This window comes from Cervus elaphus, chromosome 15 (genome assembly GCF_910594005.1).
Source record: "Cervus elaphus chromosome 15, mCerEla1.1, whole genome shotgun sequence".
In the NCBI taxonomy this organism is placed as follows: domain Eukaryota; kingdom Metazoa; phylum Chordata; class Mammalia; order Artiodactyla; family Cervidae; genus Cervus; species Cervus elaphus.
Window position 1 is genome coordinate 41,295,090 of NC_057829.1, and position 22,749 is coordinate 41,317,838.

At 35.4% G+C, this 22,749-nt stretch overlaps 1 protein-coding gene across 9 annotated transcripts in view; it reads left to right on the plus strand.

Annotated features, from left to right (window-relative positions):
• Positions 1-22,749, plus strand: part of SHLD2 (shieldin complex subunit 2) — a 110,729-nt gene that overhangs the window by 72,506 nt on the left and 15,474 nt on the right. For 8 of the 9 annotated variants that reach the window (XM_043924833.1, XM_043924834.1, XM_043924832.1 and 5 more), the window contains 3 exons: positions 3,544-3,651; positions 16,211-16,405; positions 16,735-16,869. In XM_043924833.1, coding sequence (XP_043780768.1) covers positions 3,544-3,651; positions 16,211-16,405; positions 16,735-16,869 — 438 coding nt within the window. The remainder of the gene's footprint in view (positions 1-3,543; positions 3,652-16,210; positions 16,406-16,734; positions 16,870-22,749) is intronic. The other variant, XM_043924837.1, reaches the window with a different exon arrangement.

Below are 22,749 nucleotides of genomic sequence, written 5' to 3' on the forward strand. Positions count from 1 at the left end.
CATGTTGTGTCTCATCGGGCTCTTTGTTTTCTTACTGTTTTATTTATGTCTTATTTGTAACCCTTTTCTTTAGCTGTGTTAACAGGACGACGTTTCTACTATTCCATCCCTAGTAAAGCTGTTCACACTACATTCTTACTGAGGGAACGTGGAATTTCTTTGAATTTTTAAATTATTAAAATTACCAAAGACCCTTGAACTGCATGGGCCCCTTTATATGTGGATGTTTTTCAGTAGTGAACACTACAGTACTCCACCATTCCTGGTTGGTTGAAACCATGGATGTAGAAGAGCAAGAGATTCAGAGGGCTGACTAAAGTAGTGGATTAACCCTGTGTTATCCAAGGGTCACTACTGATCACATTTGGAAATATAGAAAGGAGAGACTCCTGGTATCATACCAACCTCATATGACTGCCAATGGAGTGTTGGAGTATTGCCTTCCAGCTGCCTTGCCTGTGCTCCTCAATCATGTCTGCATATGGATAATAACGGACATTCATTGGGAACTTAGTCCCTGTTTTAGATGTTACATATCTTTCAACTCATTATATAACAATTGTATGAGGAGAGCACTGGTTATCTTCCCCATTTTTCAGCTTGAAAATATAGACCCAGGGAAGTGAAGTAACTTAGCCACTGCCAGCCAGCTAGGAGGTGGCAAAGCTGGGCTTCACCCCGATTCTAGAATCCCTACTCTCAATATACAGTTGTAATCATGAAAAATGATTTGTATCCTGCTTTTTCACCTGAAAAACAAAATCTAACAGTTTGTTACATGTCCTATATTGATTTAAAAATCAACACATAGTGTATTAGGGCATAGTTACTGGTCATCTTAAGAATGAATCCCACACCAGCACAAAGTTGATTAAGCTTCATAATATATGTAAAGAAAGAATGTGATAGAGAAGAGGTGTGGGTCAGCTTTGAAAGCTTAGAAAGAGAAAATATCAAGGCAATCATTTGTAATTCCTCTCAGATGGTTTGCTGAGGGAGTGAGAACCTTAGCTAATATACTTTGGTATTTGTGTAACATTATCAGGTACAGTCTCTACTGAAGAGTTGAACACAGGTTTGTATCAGCTTTGCATAGTCTCGTCCCACTGGCGGCATCTTCTTTGTTGGCAGCTCAAGTCATCTAACTTGCTCTTTTCTGATTCAGTGCTTGCCGAGCAGCCCTTTGCTTATGACTCGGCTTCTAAGATATACGACTACCTACAAGGTGAGAGCAGGCTGCAAGTGTTTCTTTGGCAATTTTGTATATTTAAACAAAAAGGTTGTGTTCTGTTTTTCTGTTTGCCTGTTTGTCTCATTAACTGATTTGAATACAAGTTTATGTCACAGAGCTGAAATCTATTTTTGGAGTGCTGAAAAAAATGAGGTCCCCAAGACCGTAAAGAGTAGGTTAGACCCTGGACCACGATTATTTTATCAAGTCATCACTGTCCCTGTATGAGCCTCCCAGGAGGCCTTTTCCTAGCAGATAGAAACTCAACCCAACTATCTCTCTTTTCCCCTAGTGTCCATACAGTTGTTACCAAGGAGGTAACATTCTGTGAAGTGACTTCACCAAAGTTTACTTAACATTTTCCTATTATAGAATATTTAGATTATTTCTATGGGCACCAGTTTTTTAAAATGGGGTTTTTTTGTTTGTTTGTTTCTGTTTTACTTAATTTCCTTAGTTAAAAAAAGTAGTTTACAGATATCTAGTTTCTTTTATTTGTGTGGAACAGATGAAAACTTTGTGGAAAGAGAAATTTGTACTTTTCTGTTTTCCTAGTTAGGTAGTGAGATTACATTTACAGAGGAATTTGTGAGTGAAATCCCACTTTAATTAATAGCATCCAGTTGCAGATGATTATATCTCTGTGTTGGATATCTCATACTACCTGCTGATATCCACCCAAAACTGAACAATTCTGTCTAACAGATGGATTCCAGATCACATTCCATTCAGTAATGGATATTTTTCTACTGTAGCAATAGAGTGAAAAGATGCTCTAAATATGGTCTATATAGTCTCTAAGGAGACTAGTGACTAGAGTTAAAAGAGAAGAGGACCTGGGACTTAACTGGGAAACCAGTATATAAAGAACAGATAGAAAACTGTATCAGTGAATGGACCAAGACAAGGGGGGCAAGGGCTGAATTCTTAACTCCCCTCCATCCTGTCACCAATGATTAACATTTTACGAGTCTGAACATAGGTTTTACAATATGGTTTTCTGAAAGTTCTCCTTGAAATTTCTTATTTGTTCCTTTCTGAAGAGCAGGCATCCTGAATGTCAGATCTTGAAAAGCTTTGAATGCTATACTGGTTGTTCCTGGCCAGGTCATGGGGAGCCACTAAGAGTTTTTTTAATCAAGTCAGTAGATCACATTAATGTTCTTGATAAATCATTCATTAGCATCATGGAACATGGATTGGAGATAGGAAGGGGACCTGCTTGGAGAGAGAAGAATGTTTGATGCAAAACTAGCCGTGACAGGGAGACGGAATCAGCAGTTGGGTTGGAGACAAAAATGGGACAGGAGAGGTAGAAGTTCAGGATGATGTCATGTTTTAATTGACCTGGCTAGCAGCATAGTGCCAACAGATGAGATGGGGCATACAAGAAAAGCAGATTTGAGCAAGGCTGAGTTTGGGGAGCTATTAGATTATCCAGTCAGGAATGTCAATTAGGCAGTTGTGGATAAATGGGTAAATGGGTTTGAAGCTGAGGAGAGGATCTGGGATATAAATTTGGAAGTAATTACTTGGAAATTATGCATCCTTGTTTTTCTTTGATTATTTTGCTGCCATTAGTGTATCTTCATACCGCTAACATTTTATACTGATTATAAAAGGCTGATTATATCCTGCCTGGGATGGATCTGTCTCTGTCTTTAACTTAAGTTTTGTTCTACTTAGAATTGTTTCTCCCAGTTGGAATGTTTAGTCCCACTAAATGTTTCTTCTCTTTCCATCTTAGATCATGCAGCTCTCTTTTTCCTGGGAAGTGTTCCTTACCTCCAAAGTATTTCATTTTTAACATCTATAGAAGATAATTATCATTGAGTTTAGGGGAAAAATAATCAAAGTTCTTTAAGAATGCCTTACATTATATTTATATATGGCTTATGGCAGAGGAAATAAATGCATACTAAATATGTTTTACTCTTCTAGGAACTACTGCTTTGGAACCCTGCTTTGCTTCCTGATCCTAAATGACTTAATTTATCAGAAATATACATTATACCTTTGCCTTAAGCAAACAAAACCGTTAAAATTTTCTCTGTGGAGCAAAGCTTCTATATTGATATTATTTGAATATACAGAAGCAATTTTGTTATTTTGCTTATGTACAGACATTCCTAGGTTCAGAGATCAAATTTGCTATTTTATCATTTTGTACTTTTAGGGAGATCATTTACCCTATTTGGACTTCAGTTTCCTGGCATGTGAGAGGCATGCATGGTATTTTGCTATGATGAGTAGATTAATCCCAGTGTGAGGGAATTTTTAGCATGATCAGAACTTATTTTCCCCCTTTCTAGATGTCACTATCCATGAGGATCACTGGGTTGGTGAGACAGTACTGCAATCAACATTTACCAGTCAGTTATTAAATCTTGGGAGTTACTCATCTGTCCAGCCTGAAGAATGTAAGACACATTTTAAATATAAATATAATAATTTCTTAGTATTTAAAATATATACACATATTGAGAAAAATTAGAGTTAAAATGGCAATGTTACAAAATGTTTTCTAAATGGTTAGCTGAAAGATATTGGTTTATTTTCAGTAAGAATGAAAACAGAATTTATAAAAATCAACTTGTATGGTATAAATCATATTTATTTTAAGAAATATTGGAGTTCATGATTTGTTTTCTTAGAGTCAATATAGTCATGATTCTTAACCTTTTAGGGAGTCATAGACCTCTTTGAGAAGCTATGTGCCATTTCTTAAGAAAAATAGACTTAAGTAGGGAGATATAAAATTTTGCTTATCATTCCAAGTGATTCCATGGACCTCTGAAGTTCTTCCATGGAATTTCTGAGCCTCTGGAATTCTTGAGGTAATGAAAAGAGGATTTGTATGACAAATACATGTTTAGTTTTATAAGAAATTGCCAAACTATTTTTCAGAGTGGCTGTATCACTTAAACTTCCTACCAGCAATGTATCTTGTAGTTTCTCTGCATCCTTGTCAGCATTTGGTATTGTCCTATTTTTAAATTTCAGCCATTCTGATCACTGTGCAGTGATATCTCATTGTGGTATTAACTTGCATTTCTCTAATGGCACAAGACAGATCTAGTAGACAGAATATGACTAAGAAATAAAAGATCTAAACAATATAGTGAGCAGTGTAGATCTTATGAATAAGGTGTATCTTATGGATATAAATGGAATTCTACATTCTGATGATAGAAATATGCATTTTGTCATGTGTGTACAGTACAGTCAGAAAAATTGATCCTGTTAGGTCATAAAGAAAATGTTAGTAATTTCTATAAAGTGGAATTATTACAAACATACTGATCAAATGCTATAAACCTCGAATTTATTTCTTTTTAGTTTTTTATGATGTTATTTGTTTATTTATTGACTGTGCCGGGTCTTTGTTGCTGCATGCGGGCTTTTTTCTAGTTGTGGTGTGCAGGCTGCTCATTATGGTGGCTTCTCTTCTTGCAGAGCACAAGCTCTAGGGCACATGGGATCCAGTAGGTGCAGCACGTGGGCTCAGGAGTTGTGGTGCACAGGCTTAATTGCTCAGTGGCATATGGCATCCTCCTAAACCAGGGATCGAACCTGTGTCTCCTACATAAGCAGGTGGATTCTTTACCATTGAGCCACCAGGGAAGTCCAAGAACTAGAATTTATTAGCTACAGCAGCAGCAGGTCCTATATCTGGAAATTTTATACCTACTGAACAAATTTTGAGTGAAAAAGGAAATACAAACTGATATTATAGAATTAAAAAATATAATAATGAAAACACTACATGTCAGAATATCTGGAATGCATTTAAGGAAAATTATCAAAGAAAAATTATTAGCTGAACCCTTTTTATCAATAATAATAAAAGAATAAAAACACATGAATTAAATTCTAAACTCTGATACCTAGCAAAAGAACAACAAAGTAAAGCAAAGAAACAAAGGTAAAAGTAAAGCAAAGAAACAAAGGTAAAAGCAGTAATTAATAAGAATGTGAAATTTAAAATGATAAATAATTTTAATGTAAAATCTTGTTTCCAAAAAAATAGATGAACCAGCTAGTTAATTTGATCAAGAAAAAAGGGAGGCATGCACCTCAATGTTTTTTGCAGCACTATGTATAATAGCCAAGAGAATGTCCACTGATAAGAGGAATGGATAAAAAACATGTGGTACATATGTACAATGGAATATTACATCCATAAAAATGAATGAAATTATGCCATTTGCGGCAACATGGATAGACCTCGATTATTGTACTGAGTGACGTAAATCAGATAAAGACAACTATATGATATCACTCATATGTGGAATCTTTAAGTTTTTAAAAAATGATACAAATGAACTAATTTGCAAAAGTGAAACAGACTTACAGATATTGAAAACAAACATGGTTACCAAAGGGGAAGTTTAGGGAGAAGGGATAAATCAGGTGCTTGGGATTAACATACACATGCTACTATATATGAGATGGATAACCAGCAAGAACCTACCGTACAGCCCAGGAAACTGTACTCAATATTTTGTGATAACATATATGAGAAAAGTGTCTGAAAAAGAATCAGTTCAGTTTAGTCGCTCAGTCGTGTCTGACTCTTTGCGACCCCATGAATCGCAGCATGCCAGGCCTCCCTGTCCATCACCAACTCCCGTAGTCCACCCAAACCCATGTCCATTGAGTTGGTGATGCCATCCAACCATCTCATCCTCTGTCATCCCCTTCTCCTCCTGCCCTCAATCTTTCCCAGCATCAGGGTCTTTTCAAATGAGTCAGCCCTTCGCATCAAGTAGCCAAAGTGTTAGAGTTTCAGCTTCAACAGCTGTCCTACCAATGAACACCCAAGACTGATTTCCCTTAGGATGGACTGGTTGGATCTCCTTGCAGTCCAAGGGACTCTCAAGAGTCTTCTCCAACACCACAGTTCAAAAGCATCAATTTTTTGGCGTTCAGCGTTCTTTATAGTCCAACTCTCACATCCATACATGACCACTGGAAAAACCATAGCCTTGACTAGATGGACCTTTGTTGGCAAAGTAATGTCTGAATGTATGTAAATTTTCTAGGGAAATACAGATAGCCAAAATTGATCCCATTAGAGAAAGAAAGTGTAAACTCACCAGTTTCTGTAGAAGAAATAGAGAAAATTACTAAAGAACTACCATACAAAAGAGGGCCAGGTCTGAAAATAGTTTCACAGGAAATTCCACCAAACCTTCAAAGGCCAGATAACTCCAATGCTCTATAAATTAGTCCAGAGTATTGAAGGAGAAAATTCCCAATTCCTTTTATAAAGCAAATATAACACCAGCACCTAAACCAAATGAAGACATTACAAATAAAAATATAGACCAGTGTTATACATGATTATTGATGTAAAAAGCCTAAACAGGATTTTAGTAAACAAAATCTAACTCTACATTAGGGAAATAATGACCAAATGAGATTTATTCTAGAAATGGAAGATTTGTTCAGATACATGAATATTTCATATTAATATATGAATATTAATATATTAACACATCTGAGAATTTATATGGCTATCTCCATAGATGTTGAGAAACCCTTTGACAAAATTCAACATCCATTTATTATAAAAAACATTCCAAGAAATAAAAATTGAGGGATACTTTCTCCTACCAATAAATACAGTATCAGTATAGTGCTACAATTACAATATAGTTGATACTGTATCAATAATATAGATATACTTAGTCCTGATGCCTTATCTTATTTAATGTAGAAACACTAGAGGCGTTTCCACAAAGTCAAGAACAAAATAAGAACATCCCTTATCTCTGCTATTCTTTTCCATTTGCTGTTGTTTAGTCACTAAGTCCTGTCTGACTCTTTGTGACTCCATGAACTACAACATGCCAGCCTTCCCTGTCTTTCACTGTCTCCCAAAGTCTGCTCAAATTCATTTCCACTGGGTCAGTGATGCTATCTAACCATCTCATCCTCTGCCGCCCTCTTCTCCTTTTGCCTTCAATCTTTCCCAACATCAGGGTCTTTTCCAATTTGTTGGCTCTTCACATTAGGTGGCAAGGGTATTGGAGCTTTACCTTTAGCATCAGTCCTTCCAGTATATATTCAGGGGTGATTTCCTTTAGGGTTGACTGGTTTGATCTCCTTCCTGTCCAAGGGACTCTCGAGTCTTCTCCAGTACCACAATTCAAAAGCATCAGTTCTTTAGCACTCAGCCTTCTTTATGGTCCAGCTCTCATATTTGTACATAACTACTGGAAAAACCATAGCTTTGACTATATGGACCTTAGTCCATAAAGTGATGCCTCTGATTTGTAATACACTGTCTAGGTTTGTCATAGCTTTTCTTTCAAGGAGCGAGTGTCTTTTAATTTCGTGGCTACAATCACCATCTGCAGTGATTTTGGAGCTCAAGAAAAGAAAACCTGTCACTGTTTCCACTTTTTCCCCATCTGTTTGCCATGAAGTGATGGGACCAGCTGCCGTGATCTTAGTTTTTTGAATGTTCAGTTTTAAGCCAGCTTTTTCACTCTGCTCTTTCAGCCCCATCAAGAGGCTCTTTTAGTTCACCATTATACTAAGAGTTATTCACCAATGCAATCAGAAAAGAAGAGGCATTTGAATGGGTAAAGAATTACACAAAAATTACTGTTAAAAAAATCAGTAGCCTTCATATACACAAACACCAAACAGAGGGCATAGTGGTAGGAAAATACTAATTTACAATAGTAATAAAGAAGATGTTTCAGAATATATTAAATAAGAAATGTGCAAAAACCTATATGAATAAAAATTTTAAATACACTGGAAAGAAATGAAGACATGAATAAGTGGAAAGGCAACATTCTGTATTACTGGATTAAATAATTCAACATTAAATGATACCAGTTCTCCTTAAGATTATTTATAAATTCAGTGCACTCTCAGTAAAAATACCAACATGATACTAATATGATACTATATATAACTTGATACTAACATTCATATGGAAGAACAAACATGCAAGAATAGCTAGGAAAACAGTGAAAAAGAAAAATATGAGTGACTAAGCTTATTGAGCATTAAAATATACTCTAAAGCCCCAGTAATTAAAGCAGTGTGATACTGGTACATGAATAGGCAACTAGATCAGTGGCATCGACTAGGAAGATAAGAATTAGGCACATATGTATAATTTAGTATATAACAAAGATGGTATCTGAAACCACTGAGGCAAAGGTTAGCTTTTAAATAAATGGCCCTAAGGTAGCTTGGTAGCCACATAGAAAAGATAAGATTGTATCCACTTTGTAACCAAGTAGGGTAGGGGGTCCCTGGAGAAAGAGTATAAGTATCAAGCTTGATTTTCTTGACATAAGAGAGGCTATTTTTGGCCTAAGCCATTTTGTGATCTAAGCCTGGCCATAATGCTTGTCTTTGAACAGGCCTGAGTAATTAATAACCTTTAAGGTGAAAGATGAATAACTGTTACCAGAGAAGAGAAGTTAATAATAGCAAAGATAAAATGTCAATTGTAAAGATTCCCAGTTCTGTTTCAGAAATAAAGATGAGCCTGAAGCAGTGAACCACCTGAACAACTGAACCTAAAAGATGATGATGTTGATGTTTTCAAATCTGGTCTCTGCCTACCTCCCAAAGTCCCTTCATGAATATGCATACACTAGCCCAAACCTGTTCGTGAAAAAGTGAAAGTTGCTCATTCATGTCCAACTCTTTGTGACCCCATGGACTATCCATGGAATTCTTCAGGCCAAAATACTGAAGTGGGTGGCCGTCTCCTTCTCCAAGGGATCTTTCCAACCCAGGGATTGAACCCAGGTCTCCTGCATTGCAGGCAGATTCTTTACCAGCTGAGCCGCCAGGGAAGCCTGACTATGCAGCTACCCTTAGCTTAAAACTTCCCCAATTTTGCTGTTCCAGGAGACACTGCTTTGGGAAATATCCCCAGCATTCTTACTTGCTGCAAGTAATAAATCCTTCCTTCTCCCAATCTGTGGATTGGTAGTGTCTTTTGACTTGACACCCACAAAATGGTGAACCAAGTTGTTGGTTAACAAATTCTCATAACAAATAGAAGAATAAACTCCAAATGGATTAAAAATATAAATATTAAAAAATAAAACAATCTAACTACTAGAAGGAAACATAAATGAATTCCTCTTTAATCTTGGTGTAGGGAAAGGCCTTCTTACTATAACTCCAAATCCAGAAGCAGTAAAAACATGAGACTGATACATTTGTCTATGGAAAAATAAAAATTTTAAGGACTAAAAATACATGAAGTCAAAAGACAATTGGCATACTTGGAAGGAATATTGCAGCATACACCTTAGACAAAAGTCTAGTGTTCTAGTATATGGAAAACTCTTAAAAAATTAAGCAACAAGGGACCTGATGGGAAAATGGGAAGGAGACATGAGAAATTCAAGTTAAAACTACATAGAGATGTCATTCTTCACCTATCAAAGTGGCAAAAATTAAAAAATAGGACAACATGTTCTTTTGGTGAGTCTGTGAGGAAACAGGCTCACTTAACCTTGCTGGTGGGAATGTAAATTGCTACAACCCTTGTGGAGGGCTATTTGGCAATACCTAACAGAATTATATATGTACTCAGCTTTCAACCCAACAAGAGGATAGAATTACAACAATATGCAAATATCTATACACCGGAACAGAAAAATTATTCATTGCAGTATTGTTTGTTACTGCAAGACACTGAAAAAATAGAAACACTCATGATTAAATTATAGTATAGTCACATAGTGGAATACTATGCAGATGTAAAAAGAAAATGAAAAAGAGTCTATGAACTGATATTAAGTGATTTCCAAGACATACTGTTGTGTGAAAAATAGAAGCCCCCAAAAGCATATGCAGTATGCTGTCCTTCATCTAAGAAAGAAGGGAAGAATAAGAAAATATATATATAGAATTCCACATTTGTGCAAAAAAAGGAAGGGGCTTCCCCTTGGTGGTCCAATGGTTAAGAATCCACTTTATAATAGCAACACCAGTTTGACCCCTAGATGGAGAAGATCCCACATGCCACAGAGCAGCTGAGCTTGTGTGCTACCACTGTTCAGCCTGTGCTCTAGATCCTGGGAGCCGCAACTACTGAGCCCATGTGCCCTAGAGCCCGTGCTCCACAAGAGAAGCTCTTGCACTGCAACTAGAGAAAGCCTGCATATAGCAACAAAGACCCAGTGCAACCAAAAACAAGTAAATACATAAATGGATACTTTTTTTTTAATGCAGGAAGGATAAACCAGAAACAAGAAGATTGGTTACCTACAGGGAAGGGTTGGGAGAGGGGTAGAAAGAAAGAGGGAATGGAAATAGGGTAACATTGATGAAGAGGGAGTGACACTTCTTTGAGTATGTCTTTTTGTGTGTCTTTGTCTTATAGAACCATAGTAATGTTTCATATACCCCCCAAAATAAACAATTAAAACCAATTTGAATGTGGTGGAGGGAGAATCCAAAATGGAATGGAGACACTGACAAATGAACCTCACAGTATTAAAAATGAATAAAATAACTATACAGAAGGGTAGTAGGGACAAGAGAACAAACCTAAGAAACTGTGGAAAACAGTGTATTGACTGGATTCTGTAAGGTCAAGGGGGAAAAAAGCTGTACGTAAGTGCTGTAATCTAGTTAGGAAAAGTGTTTCTCAAGGAGGAATGGGTTAGCAACAGCTCTGTATATGTACTAGAATTGAACAGGTCAATAAATATGTAATAGATAATCAGAATTGGGTTTTTTGTTGTTACAGAAAGAAATTATATATAAAAAAGAGGGAAGATTAAAGGGAACCTTTTGGATTAGAGCCAGAGATATTAGTATGAGCTCATGGTCTTCTATATATATGTAGAGAGAGATAAGCAAATAGATAAAGGAACACAGAAATATAGATACAAGTGTATGGATGGGCTATTATGCTCAGTACATAAATTTCCTAGTTCCGTCTGCTGAGAGGATACAGAAGCAGTGACACCTCAGTAGTAAAGATCCTACCTAGTGCCCATATCTTGGTCTGTAAGAGGAATCAGCACTGCTAGAAGTGGTTGATTACAGGCCTGGGACGAAGAAAATCCGAGAAGAGCCTGGAACTTTCATGGTGTCAGAAAAGGGTTGTTTTGAAAGAACACAAAAGCCAGCTTGAAGGACAGCCTATTGGCAAGAACTGGAACAATTGAAGAAAAAAAGAAAAGATGGTATTGGATTATAGCCTTTAGAATAAGATATTTATGGATTCATACTGATATAAATATTTAACTAACTTACAAAATAAGTAAGCAAGTAAATAAATTATAGAGCTCTTTTTCACAATTCCATTGGATAAATTGGAATTCCAATGAATAAATGTGAGAAGAAAGAAGAAAACAGAGAATTACCATCAGGTAGCTACTTCAGTAATACATTGCAAACAAGGATCCTTTAATAGATGCTAAAATTAGTAGGTGGAAGTTTGGGGGAGAAATAGCATTGCATCATTTCAAAGTATCTCCCCAAGGTAGTTATCAACTTACAAGGGGAAAAATAACTTTATGGTGAACAAACTTGGCTGACATAAACTTAACTGTGTGATCAAGGTAAATATTCTCTGTATTATTAAGGATATTATGAATTCCTTGCTGTGTTGCATTGACAGGGACACAGCATAATTTTGTGATATTCTTGCCAAGAATGCATAACCTCATTTCAGTCATGAGTAAACACTGGAGAAACCCAAATGGAGAGACATTCTACAAAGTAACTGATCGATACTTTTCAGAAATGTCAAGGTCATGAATGACAAGATTGAAAACTACTGCAGACTAAAGGAAGGTAAAGAGAAAAAAGAACTAAATGTAATGTAGAATCATGGAAAGGATGCTACACAGAAGAAGAATATTAGTGGGAAAATTGGTAAAATTTGAGTAAGATTTATAGTTTAGTTAATAACATTAATATTTGGGCAGTATTAGTTTTCTGTTTGTGGATAACATGATGGATTATTATGATTATTATTTATAGATTTACAAAGAATCCTTCCCCTCTTAAAACTACAAGCAAATTATTAGAAATAATGGGAAAGTTTAGCAAGGTGGTCACGTAAAAGGTTAATATACAAAAGTCAATTGCATTTCTAGAATGGAGTGACTAATGACTAGTAACAAATAAAGACAAGGCACCGTTTACAATGTTATCATGTGGATTTAACAATTTCGTTGTTAAATGAAAAAATGAAAAATTAAAAGACTAAACATATTTTGTTCATTGATCAAAAGATTTAACATTGTGACGATTTCAGTTCCCCCCAAGTTGGTCTGTGACTCAGTAAAAATCCAGTCAAGGTCCCAGTAAGATTTTCATGAAATTTGATAGATTATTCTGATAGGTTAAAGAGTAAGTGGTCAAAAGCAGCCTAGGATTTTTTTTTTAGTTTTGGGATTTCTTTAAAAGGTTTAAGTTTAATGTTTTATTATGAACATTTGAAGTTGCTACATCTTGGAAAGCACATTTCCAAGGAGTCAAATGGCTTTTAGAGATGTTATTACAGATGTTTTATGGTTGTTAATACAATGGAAGGGTAAAGAATGTTTTAAAATAATGAAAATAACATGGAATGTAAGTATTTTTCACAGGATTTGAGAGATAGATGATGTAGATCTCGTTTTAAGACTGAACTGGATTCAAGTAAGATTGTTCTAGTTCAGTAATTTCATGAAGATCTAAGGATCCAATTCTGGATGGAGAATATGCCTTGGAAACTCTGGGTAGCTTCAGGCTTTTGCAGAATAATGTGAAAAATATTGAGCTAGTTAAATAGCTTTTAGAAGTTACTTCAAATTTGTTTTTCTACTTATATAGGAATTTGTATTTCCTTGTTTTTCACAGGTTACACAAGTTAGTAGCTAAATAAAGTATGTTCTAAGGCTTTTTTGTATGACTAGATAACTGTTTTGAAAATAGTTAACAGTTGACACTTTGAAAATATTACAGTTGTTTTTCTTCTGAAAGAAGTCAGTTTTGGTTTTTATTTTTTCAAATTGTTACAACTCATGAAAGCTTACTTCCGATCAACATACATATAGAACTTTTGTTCTTTTCTCATTATAGTAAGGTGTTATAAATTTTACAAATTTAGTCCTGATAATGTGACAGGATAGAAATTTATCTTAAATATTACTAAATTAAATATATAAATAAAAGTTTTAATACAGTGTTTCCATGAAGTAGACTACTTTAGTTTGAATCTAAGTAATCAAATGTTTCTGTACAAATTTTTATGAAGCAAGAATTAGTAAATAATTTGATGTTAGGGAGCTTCCCCTCCCTCCAAAGCTCTTACTGCAGATAAAGAATAAAGCCCAGAAAAGTTATGTACAAGTTCAGAAGAGTCATTATTGACAAAGTCAGAATTGAACCCAGTTCTTCTGATTCCAAATGTGCTGGAAATATTGTGAAAGAGGAATCAGAACACCTGGTGAATAAACTGGAGCTCTAGAAGGAGATATTTGGAGTTGGGTTTTGCTATAATGTAATTGGTCTTATCTTCACTCTTCCTCTCTTTCTCATTCATCTTTCATGCTATCTGTTCTTTTCTTTTTTGTTCATTATCTTTGTTATGATATCACCATGGTTTTATAAAATCCATTTATGAATTAAGTAACCTTAATTAGAATAGATTTCATATCAGGTTCTGGAAACTTTAGAACATTTGTTTTTATCCATTCACTCAGCTATACTAGAAATCTTGTCTTCTGCAATCTTTTCCTTACCCTCCACATCTGATTGTTTCTTAGATTCTGCCTCTGAACTAGTTCACAAGTCTGTCACCCTTTTCTCCTTCATGCAGTCTTGCCTGGTTTCCAGCTCTTATCATCTGCTGGATGGTCATTAGCCTCCGAAAATGTTCTACTTTTGTCTGTGAAAATTGATTCTTCTGCATTAAAGCATTCATAAACTTGGATGGGAAGATATTACATCCCTTTTTTTTCCTGCCAGTTTTATGAGATATGATTGACATACAGCACTGTGGAAGTTTAAGGTACACAGCATAATACATAATGATTTGAGTTATATACATCATGAAATGATTATGACAGTAAGTTAAGTGAATATCATCTCATATGAATGAGATGATAAAAGATGATAAAATTAAAGAGAAAAAAATATTTTTCCTGTGATGAGAACTCTTAGGATTCACTGTCTTAATAATTTTCATATATAACATATAGCAATGTTAATTATATTTATCATGTTGTGCATTACACCCCTAGTACTTATTTATCTTATAACTGAAGCTTTATACCTTTTGACTGCCTTCATCAATTCCCCCTCACCATACCCCATCTCTGTTAACCATAAGTATTACATCTTTATTTTCACTAATTGCCTACTGAAAATTAGCATTTCCTTCCATTATGAATAAGGTGATAACCCATAGTAATATTTTCAATACTTGTGACTCGATCACCAATGGAAAGCACATATATTTTCATATCACATTATAGTTGTTGGAGATAACTTGAATATTATTTATCCACATGATACTTTGGCATACTTTGAAGTTATAGTAGTTGCTGCATACTCTGCTATATCTTATTATTTAATGTTTTAATGAGGCACATAAGTTATCCTCAGTTTTAAAAATATTTTGATTACTGTATTTCCATACAATTGGTTTTACTATCCTATTTCATTTAATGAATTTTAAAATATTACTCTGTAATAAAAATGTTGTAAAATTAGATAATGGTTATAGCCACACAACTTTGTGAAGTACAAAAAGCAAAAACACTGAAATATATACTTTAAAAGGGTAAACTTGGGAATTCCCTGGTGGTCCAGTGGTTAGGAATCTGCACTTTCACTGCTGATGTTCATTCCCTGGATGGTGAACTAAGATCCCACAAGCCGCACAGTGTGGCCAGAAAAAAAAGAAAAAGGGTGAACTTTATGTATGTGAATTATATTCCAATGAAGTTGTTATAAAAATATTATTCTGACAATGGGTCCATATGCTTTATCAGAATACCAAAAGCATCTGAGATACATAAAGGATTACTAACCCTTTCTCTTTACCTGGAAACATATTCTTCTGCTCAGTTACTACCTAGAAACCTTTTCTTAGGCATTTTCCCAAAGCATTGCTCAAATATTTCCTCAATAAAGAAAGCCTCTTCCAACGTCCCCGGGCAGGTCTTTAGGTGCGCTCTTAGGAACGCTTAACGTGTCGCCCATATCCTAAGCACAGTGCTGGTTGTCAACCTCTAGGCTGGTAATTTCTTCAGCCTTGGGATCGTGTCTTTGTATCCCTAGGTATGGGAGTCTCAAATGGTTGTTTTTCTGTGTAGTATTCAGATGGGTGGTTAGAGAGGAGAATGATAGCATTGTAGCCAGTGAATATGGTGAGGGCAGAGGCTTAAAAGTGAGAACGCATGACATGTTCTGGGAGGGCCAGTTAGAGGGGTGTTAGGAGTGTTTCAGATGGGAAATGCTAACAGTCTTGAGGAATAGTGGTGGTTGGGATAGTTGAGGAAGACATGATCAAATCATATTTCAGGGGTTAGGGCGCTGGTTGGATGTAACAGGGTAATGGAGGAGTCAAAAAAATAATTGATGCATTTATATATGGCTGATTCATTTTGTTGTATAGCAGAAACTAACACAACATTGTCAAGCAACTATACCCCGATTAAAAAAAAACTGAAATATTGGTCTTGGTTAATTGGTAGAAAAATGATACTGTTAATGAAATAGAGAAGTAAGGGAACAGGGCAGGTTTTTTTTTTTTGGCAGATGATAAATAATTCCATTTTCATTGGTTAAAAACATCAAGCTTATTTTGGCATCTAAACTGGTTCAAGGGTAAGCTACACACTTTATAAAAATGAAATAATGTTTGACATTTAATCACACTTTGCAACATAAAATACAGTTCTAAGAAAATGCCATGTTATCAAGAAAATATACTGTTTCCCTCTTTTGTATATGTGGTCTTTTTTTTTTCTTTCCTAGATTCCAGTATGATTAGTAATGTTGTACTTCAAGACTTACTGGCATATGTATCTTCAAAACATTCCTATCTCAGAGATCTTCCTCAGAGGCATCCTCAGAAAATGAGCAGTATAGAATTTATAGAATTGGAGCAGCTTCAGCCAGACATACTAGTCCATGCAATTCTAAGAGTTGTTGATATCACTGTACTGACAGGTAAATATTTTGGGTATTTCATTAATTTTAGGTTATAAAAAAAATTAAGATATAACAAGGACCTACTGTATTACACAGGGAACTGTATCAGTATTTTATAATAATGTGTAGGGAAGAAAATCTGAAGGAAGAGTATATATATCACTCTGCTGTGTACCTGAAACTAACGTGATACTGTAGATCAACTGTGTTTTGATTAAAAGAAACTTAAGTACAGGACTGTCTTAGTGTACCATTTGGTTATCAGTAGATATTTATCATTAGACAGTAAAGTATGATACCACATGTAGTAGAGTAATGCCAACTAAATATTTTGTTTCCTTTTCCAGAGGCGTTATACAGTTATAGAGGACAGAAGCAAAGGAAAGTTATGTTAACAGTGGAACAGACCCAAGGTCAACATTATGTGCTTGTATTATGGGGTCCTGGAGCAGCCTGGTACCCTCAACTTCAAAGGAAAAAAGGTAAATACACCAAAAAGCATTTAATCTATTTATAGATAAGTAAATGATTAATGCTTATGAGCCTAAGATGAAGGGACTCTGGAGATCAGACAACGTTTGAAATATAATTGAGCATTATTGAATAGTCTTTTGCAGGTTTCTTGTTACAATTTTTTACCTCCTGTAAACAATTCAATGATCTATAATCCTCTATAATTAATGGCAGCAAAATAGAAGCTTTCATTTATTCCCAGGTATACTACTTTACCTTTTTAGTGAAGATTGAAGATCTTACCTTCCTTGGATAATCTTGTTTAAAAATTTAATTCTGGAGATGCTTCTACAATTTTTATTCAGCCAAGGTACTCTGATAAATAAACTCCTCTCTGGTTATAGGGCAGATGTTAGAGGAGTCGCATTAACTCTTTCAAGTCACAGTGTTACTGTTTAATGAGTTACTGTGTTCCAGGTTTTTATTCCAGTTGTTTTAAAAGCGTGGACTATTAGACCCATAGAATGTTCATGTTTAAAGTATGACCCATGATTATATTTTTCATTAGAGCATCAGTTAATCATTTATGAAGTATTAAATTAAGTGGAATTGGAACAACAGACTGGATCCAAATAGGGAAAGGAGTATACGTCAAGGCTGTATACTGTCACTCTGCTTATTTAACTTATATGCAGAGTACATCATGAAAAATGCTGGGCTGGAGGAAGCACAAGCTGGAATCAAGATTGCCAAGAGAAATATCAGTAACCTCAGATATGCAGATGACACAACCCTTATGGCAGAAAGTGAAGAACTAAAGAGCCTCTTGATGAAAGTGAAAGAGGAGAGTGAAAAAGTTGGCTTAAAACTCAACATTCAGAAAACTAAGATCATGGCATCTGGTCCCATCACTTCATGGCAAATAGATGGGGAAACAGTGGAAACAGTGACTGTTTTTTTGGGCTCCAAAATCACTGCAGATGGTGATTGCAGCCATTAAATTAAAAGATGCTTGCTCCTTGGAAGAAAAGTTATGACCAACCTAGACAGCATATTAAAAAGCATAGCCATTACTTTGCCAACAAAGGTCTGCCTAGTCAAAGCTCTCTTTTTTCCAGTAGTCATGTATGGATGTGAGAGTTGGACTATAAAGAAAGGTGAGAGCCAAAGAATTGATGCTTTTGGAGAAGACTCTTGAGAATCCCTTGGACTGGAAGGAGATCCAACCAGTCCATCCTAAGGGAAATCAGTCCTGAATATTCACTGGAAGGACTGCGGTTGAAGCTGAAACTCCAATACTTTGGCCACCTAATGCGAAGAACTGACTCATTGGAAAAGACCCTGATGTTGGGAAAGATTGAAGGTGGGAGGAGAAGGGGACGACAGAGAATGAGATGGTTGGATGGCATCACTGACTCAATGGAAATGAGTTTGAGTAAACTCTGGGAGTTGGTGATGGACAGGGAGGCCTGGCATGCTGCAGTCCATGGGGTCGCAAAGAGTCAGACATGACTGAGCGACTGAACTGAACTGAATTGATGTTTCAATATAAAATAGTGTAACATCTTCATTTTGATATTAGATCCTTTAGTTGTAACAATCAGAGACAGTTTAATTAGTAGCTTCTGAGTTATTTTACTCTGTTAAACTAATTCAGAGGTTGATTAGGTATGTGATCCATTCTTTTTTTACCTGGAAGAGTTAATATGCCTTTGCAAACTTCTATTTCAAAATAATTATCTAAGGATAGGATCTATCACGTTGCCTCTCTTAATCATTAATAGCCCATAACTAGGATTTGAGATAAGTCTGAATTTTGGCTTTCATGTTAAGATCAAACAGTGGCAAATATTTGTTTGGTTGAGAAATCTGAAAAACATGTGTCAATGATATACAAACCATCATTATTGACCACTATGTCATGGTCAGGAACATGAGTCAGCTGCGTGCTGAGCAGAATGTAGATCAAAGGTGGCATTCCAATTATAGTGGAGCTGTAGCAAAGCAGATTGCTCCATGCTTAATATGAATATTCCTTTAAAGCTGATAGTTATTTGGTCAATAGAAGAGGAAGTATATTTTCTCTAGATAATTCTTGGATATTTAGGTTAATGTTGAAAATTTATAAATCCATGAATTAAGGTGTAGTTTCTTTGTTCATTTCTTCAGCATATTTATTTATATTTCAAGTTTTAATATCTGCCTTAATACCTCAAAGATCCAATTTTGAAGAATCATTTAAGTAAGTGATTCTCCTTTCACAAATTGTTAGTATTCTGTCTATTCATTTAGTATTTCTTGAGGCATTCTCTATATTATTGTGTGTGTACTGGGCCCTTGTTTTCCTTGTTCCCAAGGGTAACAAACTCACATTTAGGTGATATAATTAGAAGTGATTGTCAAGCAGTAATTATTGAATACTAGAGACAAAAGAGTTAATGTTTTGGAGAAAAATAATAAGAAATTAATTCCCAGTTTTTTTAAAAATATGTGTTGCTAGTAGGAATTTGGTATGCCTGATATGCAGCAAGCATTGTTTACAGTTAAAGTCCTCATGAGGGTGGGCTAGGGACATAAATTACACTTCTTGGTAATAATTTGGTATGCATAAAATAAGCTATTCAGAACTAAGTGCCTTTCCAATGCAATATTCTCCTGAAATCATTTAGTAGAAGTCTAATATTTTAAAAAATATAACAGATTACAATAAAGTACACTCATGACATTACTAATTAAGCACAGAATAATACAAGTGATCCCAACCTTTGTGATTATGCTTCATGCAAAATCACAGTTACATATGCATGGAGGTTTGCTATTCCTTCACACCCTTAATTCCTGATTGAAGTGTATAGAATTGTATCACAAATTGTCTTGGTATTGCTCAGTCTCCCTCAGACTTACTAGCTTAACCCGCATTTGACTCCTTTCTGTTTCTTGAACACGCCAAACTTTTTCCTGCTTTGGGATCTTGAATTTATGTATTCCCCTGCCTAGAGTGCTTTTTCCTCCAGCGCTCCCACACAGATGGCTGTCCAACTTCATTTCCCCAGAGAGGCCTCACACATGAATATACATAATCACTCCCTATCGCGTCACTCTGTGTGTTGCAGTTGTGCCACCTAACACAAACAGATGATCCAGCTGATTTGCTTGCTTGATAATTAACTAAATTTCTCAGTAGGTTGTAAAGTTTGTGACTAAGAGCACCCTGATTAGCCTGTTCACCATTGTATCCTCATCACACAGCACTGCCTGCGCTAGTAGGTACTTTCTTTATAAATGATTGAAGAATAAAATATAGATCAGGCAGCCATTTAAAATTCCCACTGTCTTTAAGGAATAAAGAAGCAAGTTCGAGGAGGAAATAGCTTGTTTCAAATAATAAGAAAAAAGTCACACAGGTAAAAATGCTTGCACATGAAGGTTGTGCAGTCCGTTGGCTGTACTGAGAAATTGTGTTTAAACTTGGGCACTGAAGGCTCGAATTCCACACTGGAACTCCGTCATGGTTAACTTAAATGATTAAGGGGACTATACTGGAAGTGTACAGGAGTATACCCCTAGTAAATAGGGCAAGAGTGATGGGTTTCAGGGGGACTTGGAACTAGGAACAGAAAAGCTTTCTGGGTCCAGGCAACATCTCCATGGGTTTGCTTTATTTACTTAGTAGAGACTTTCTCTAGACTTTCTCTGCTTCTCAACATTATGGATAGCACATTGTTACTCTGTAGCTCCTGTTTTACTTTTCCTTTTAAGAGACCAGTCCCATTTCTAAATTCCCAGTAAAGAGAATCTGATTGCTTAGTTTGAATTTGATTCAGTCCACTGTGGCCTGTAAGACAGGGTCAAAAAGTACCAGTTGGGGCATTCCCTGGCGGTCCAGTGGTTAGGACTCTGCACCTCTACTGCAGGAGGCATGGGAACTAAGGTCCCTCATGCTGTACTAAAAGGTAAAAAAACAAAGTACCAGTTGGAATATGTAAGCTTATTTCAGTGGGTGAGGGAATAGTTAAGGGGGTCATTTGTGGTCTGGTGGACACACAAATTCACTATCAAAGATATGTATGTTCACTAGCCTGGATAGATGTATAGATATAATATTTAGTTTAAAAAAAGTAGATTATAAAACTTCATGTATAATAGGATCTCATTTTAATAAAAGTGGATATATAAGTATGTATATACACTTTAAAAAATCTGGAAATACAGGTACTAAAATGCTAGCCATCTCTAGTAGTATTATGTGGTTTTTATTTTTTTATATCTTTATTTTGAATTTTATGCATGTATGGAATTTGCATTTATTCTTTAAACCTTTTAGTACAATGAAACTTCAAACATACAGACAGAATAATACAATGAACTAAAGTACCCATTATCCATTTTATTGAAACACAGACAATCTTACTTTGCCTATTACCTTTCTTTTACTGCCTAAATATTTTATAAAAAGTACATTTTATTTTATAATTTAAAAATTAAAGCAAATTTTTTCTTTAAAAATTAGTAGATATATTTGAAATATCTATCTAATAATTTGAGAAGAAATAAAAATTAAACTTATGCTTCATATTTGTGCCAAAATAAATGCTGGATGCATTAGAAATTCAAATACTTTTTAAAAGGAACAGAAAGTACTAGAAGAAAATATAAGTGAACTCATTTGGAACCCAAAGGTTAGTAAGTTAAATAAAATGCTGTAACAAAAACTACCATACATGAAAATCACCATATGCAAAATTAAAATGCAAGTGAAAAACCAGAAAAGGAATTGTATTTTGTCAGAAATTAATAGCATAATCTAAAGTCAAATACTTGTGAGAATAAATGAGCAATAGATGTGAACAGGCAGGTCCTCAAAGAAGAAATTAAAGTGGCCAATAAATGTATGAAAAAAATTATTCTTACTAGCAATGGAAGGCAGACAAATAAAATAATAACAACTGATTTTTGTCCTATGAAATCAGTAGAGAAGATATGGGGAAATAACCACTCTTGTAGACTATAGAAGATGTAAACTGGCAACCCTTTTTTCCCCTCTTTTTCTAATTGAAGTATAATTGACGCGTGTGTGTGTGTAGTTGCTCAGTCATGTCCAGCTCTTTGCAACCCCGTGGACTACCCGCCAGGCTCCTCCGTCCTTGAGATTTTTCAGGCAAGAATACTGGAGTGGGTTGCCATGCCCGCCTCCAGGGGATTTTCCCAACCAAGAGATGGAACCCAGATCTCCCACATTGCAGGCAGATTCTTTACCATCTGAGCCACCAGGGAAGCCCATCATTGACTTATAATGTATTAGTTTCAGGGGAACAACATTTCTTGAGGACAGTTGACAGTACGTATGAAAGCCTTAGAATTTGGGATACCTTTGGCCTAACAATGACACTTAATAGGAATTTATCATGACTATGCATTAAGATGTAGCTAAAAATAGTTTACCATAGTACTAGATTTATAACAGTGAAAAATAAGAAACATGAGAGGATAGCACTAATAATTTTTAAGATTTTGGTGTACCTGTGCAATGACATATTATGTAGTATTTTAAAATAATGTAGAATAATACTTAATGACATATAAAATATACATTTGACATAGTAAGTAAAAATCAAACAAATTGAGAAAACTGCATGGACACTAAAATACTATTTTGAGGTGTTGACTATAGCTGCCGTTTATTTCTTTGCTTATCTTACCTGTGGTTTCTAAGCATGTATTCTATAATAAGACAAGAAAATTGTTTTAAAATAGTGATTGGAGATTCCTTAATGACCCAGCAGTCCCACTCCTGGGCATACACACCGAGGAAACCAGATCTGAAAGAGACACGTGCACCCCAATGTTCATTGCAGCACTGTTTATAATTGCCAGGACATGGAAGCAACCTAGATGCCCATCAGCAGGTG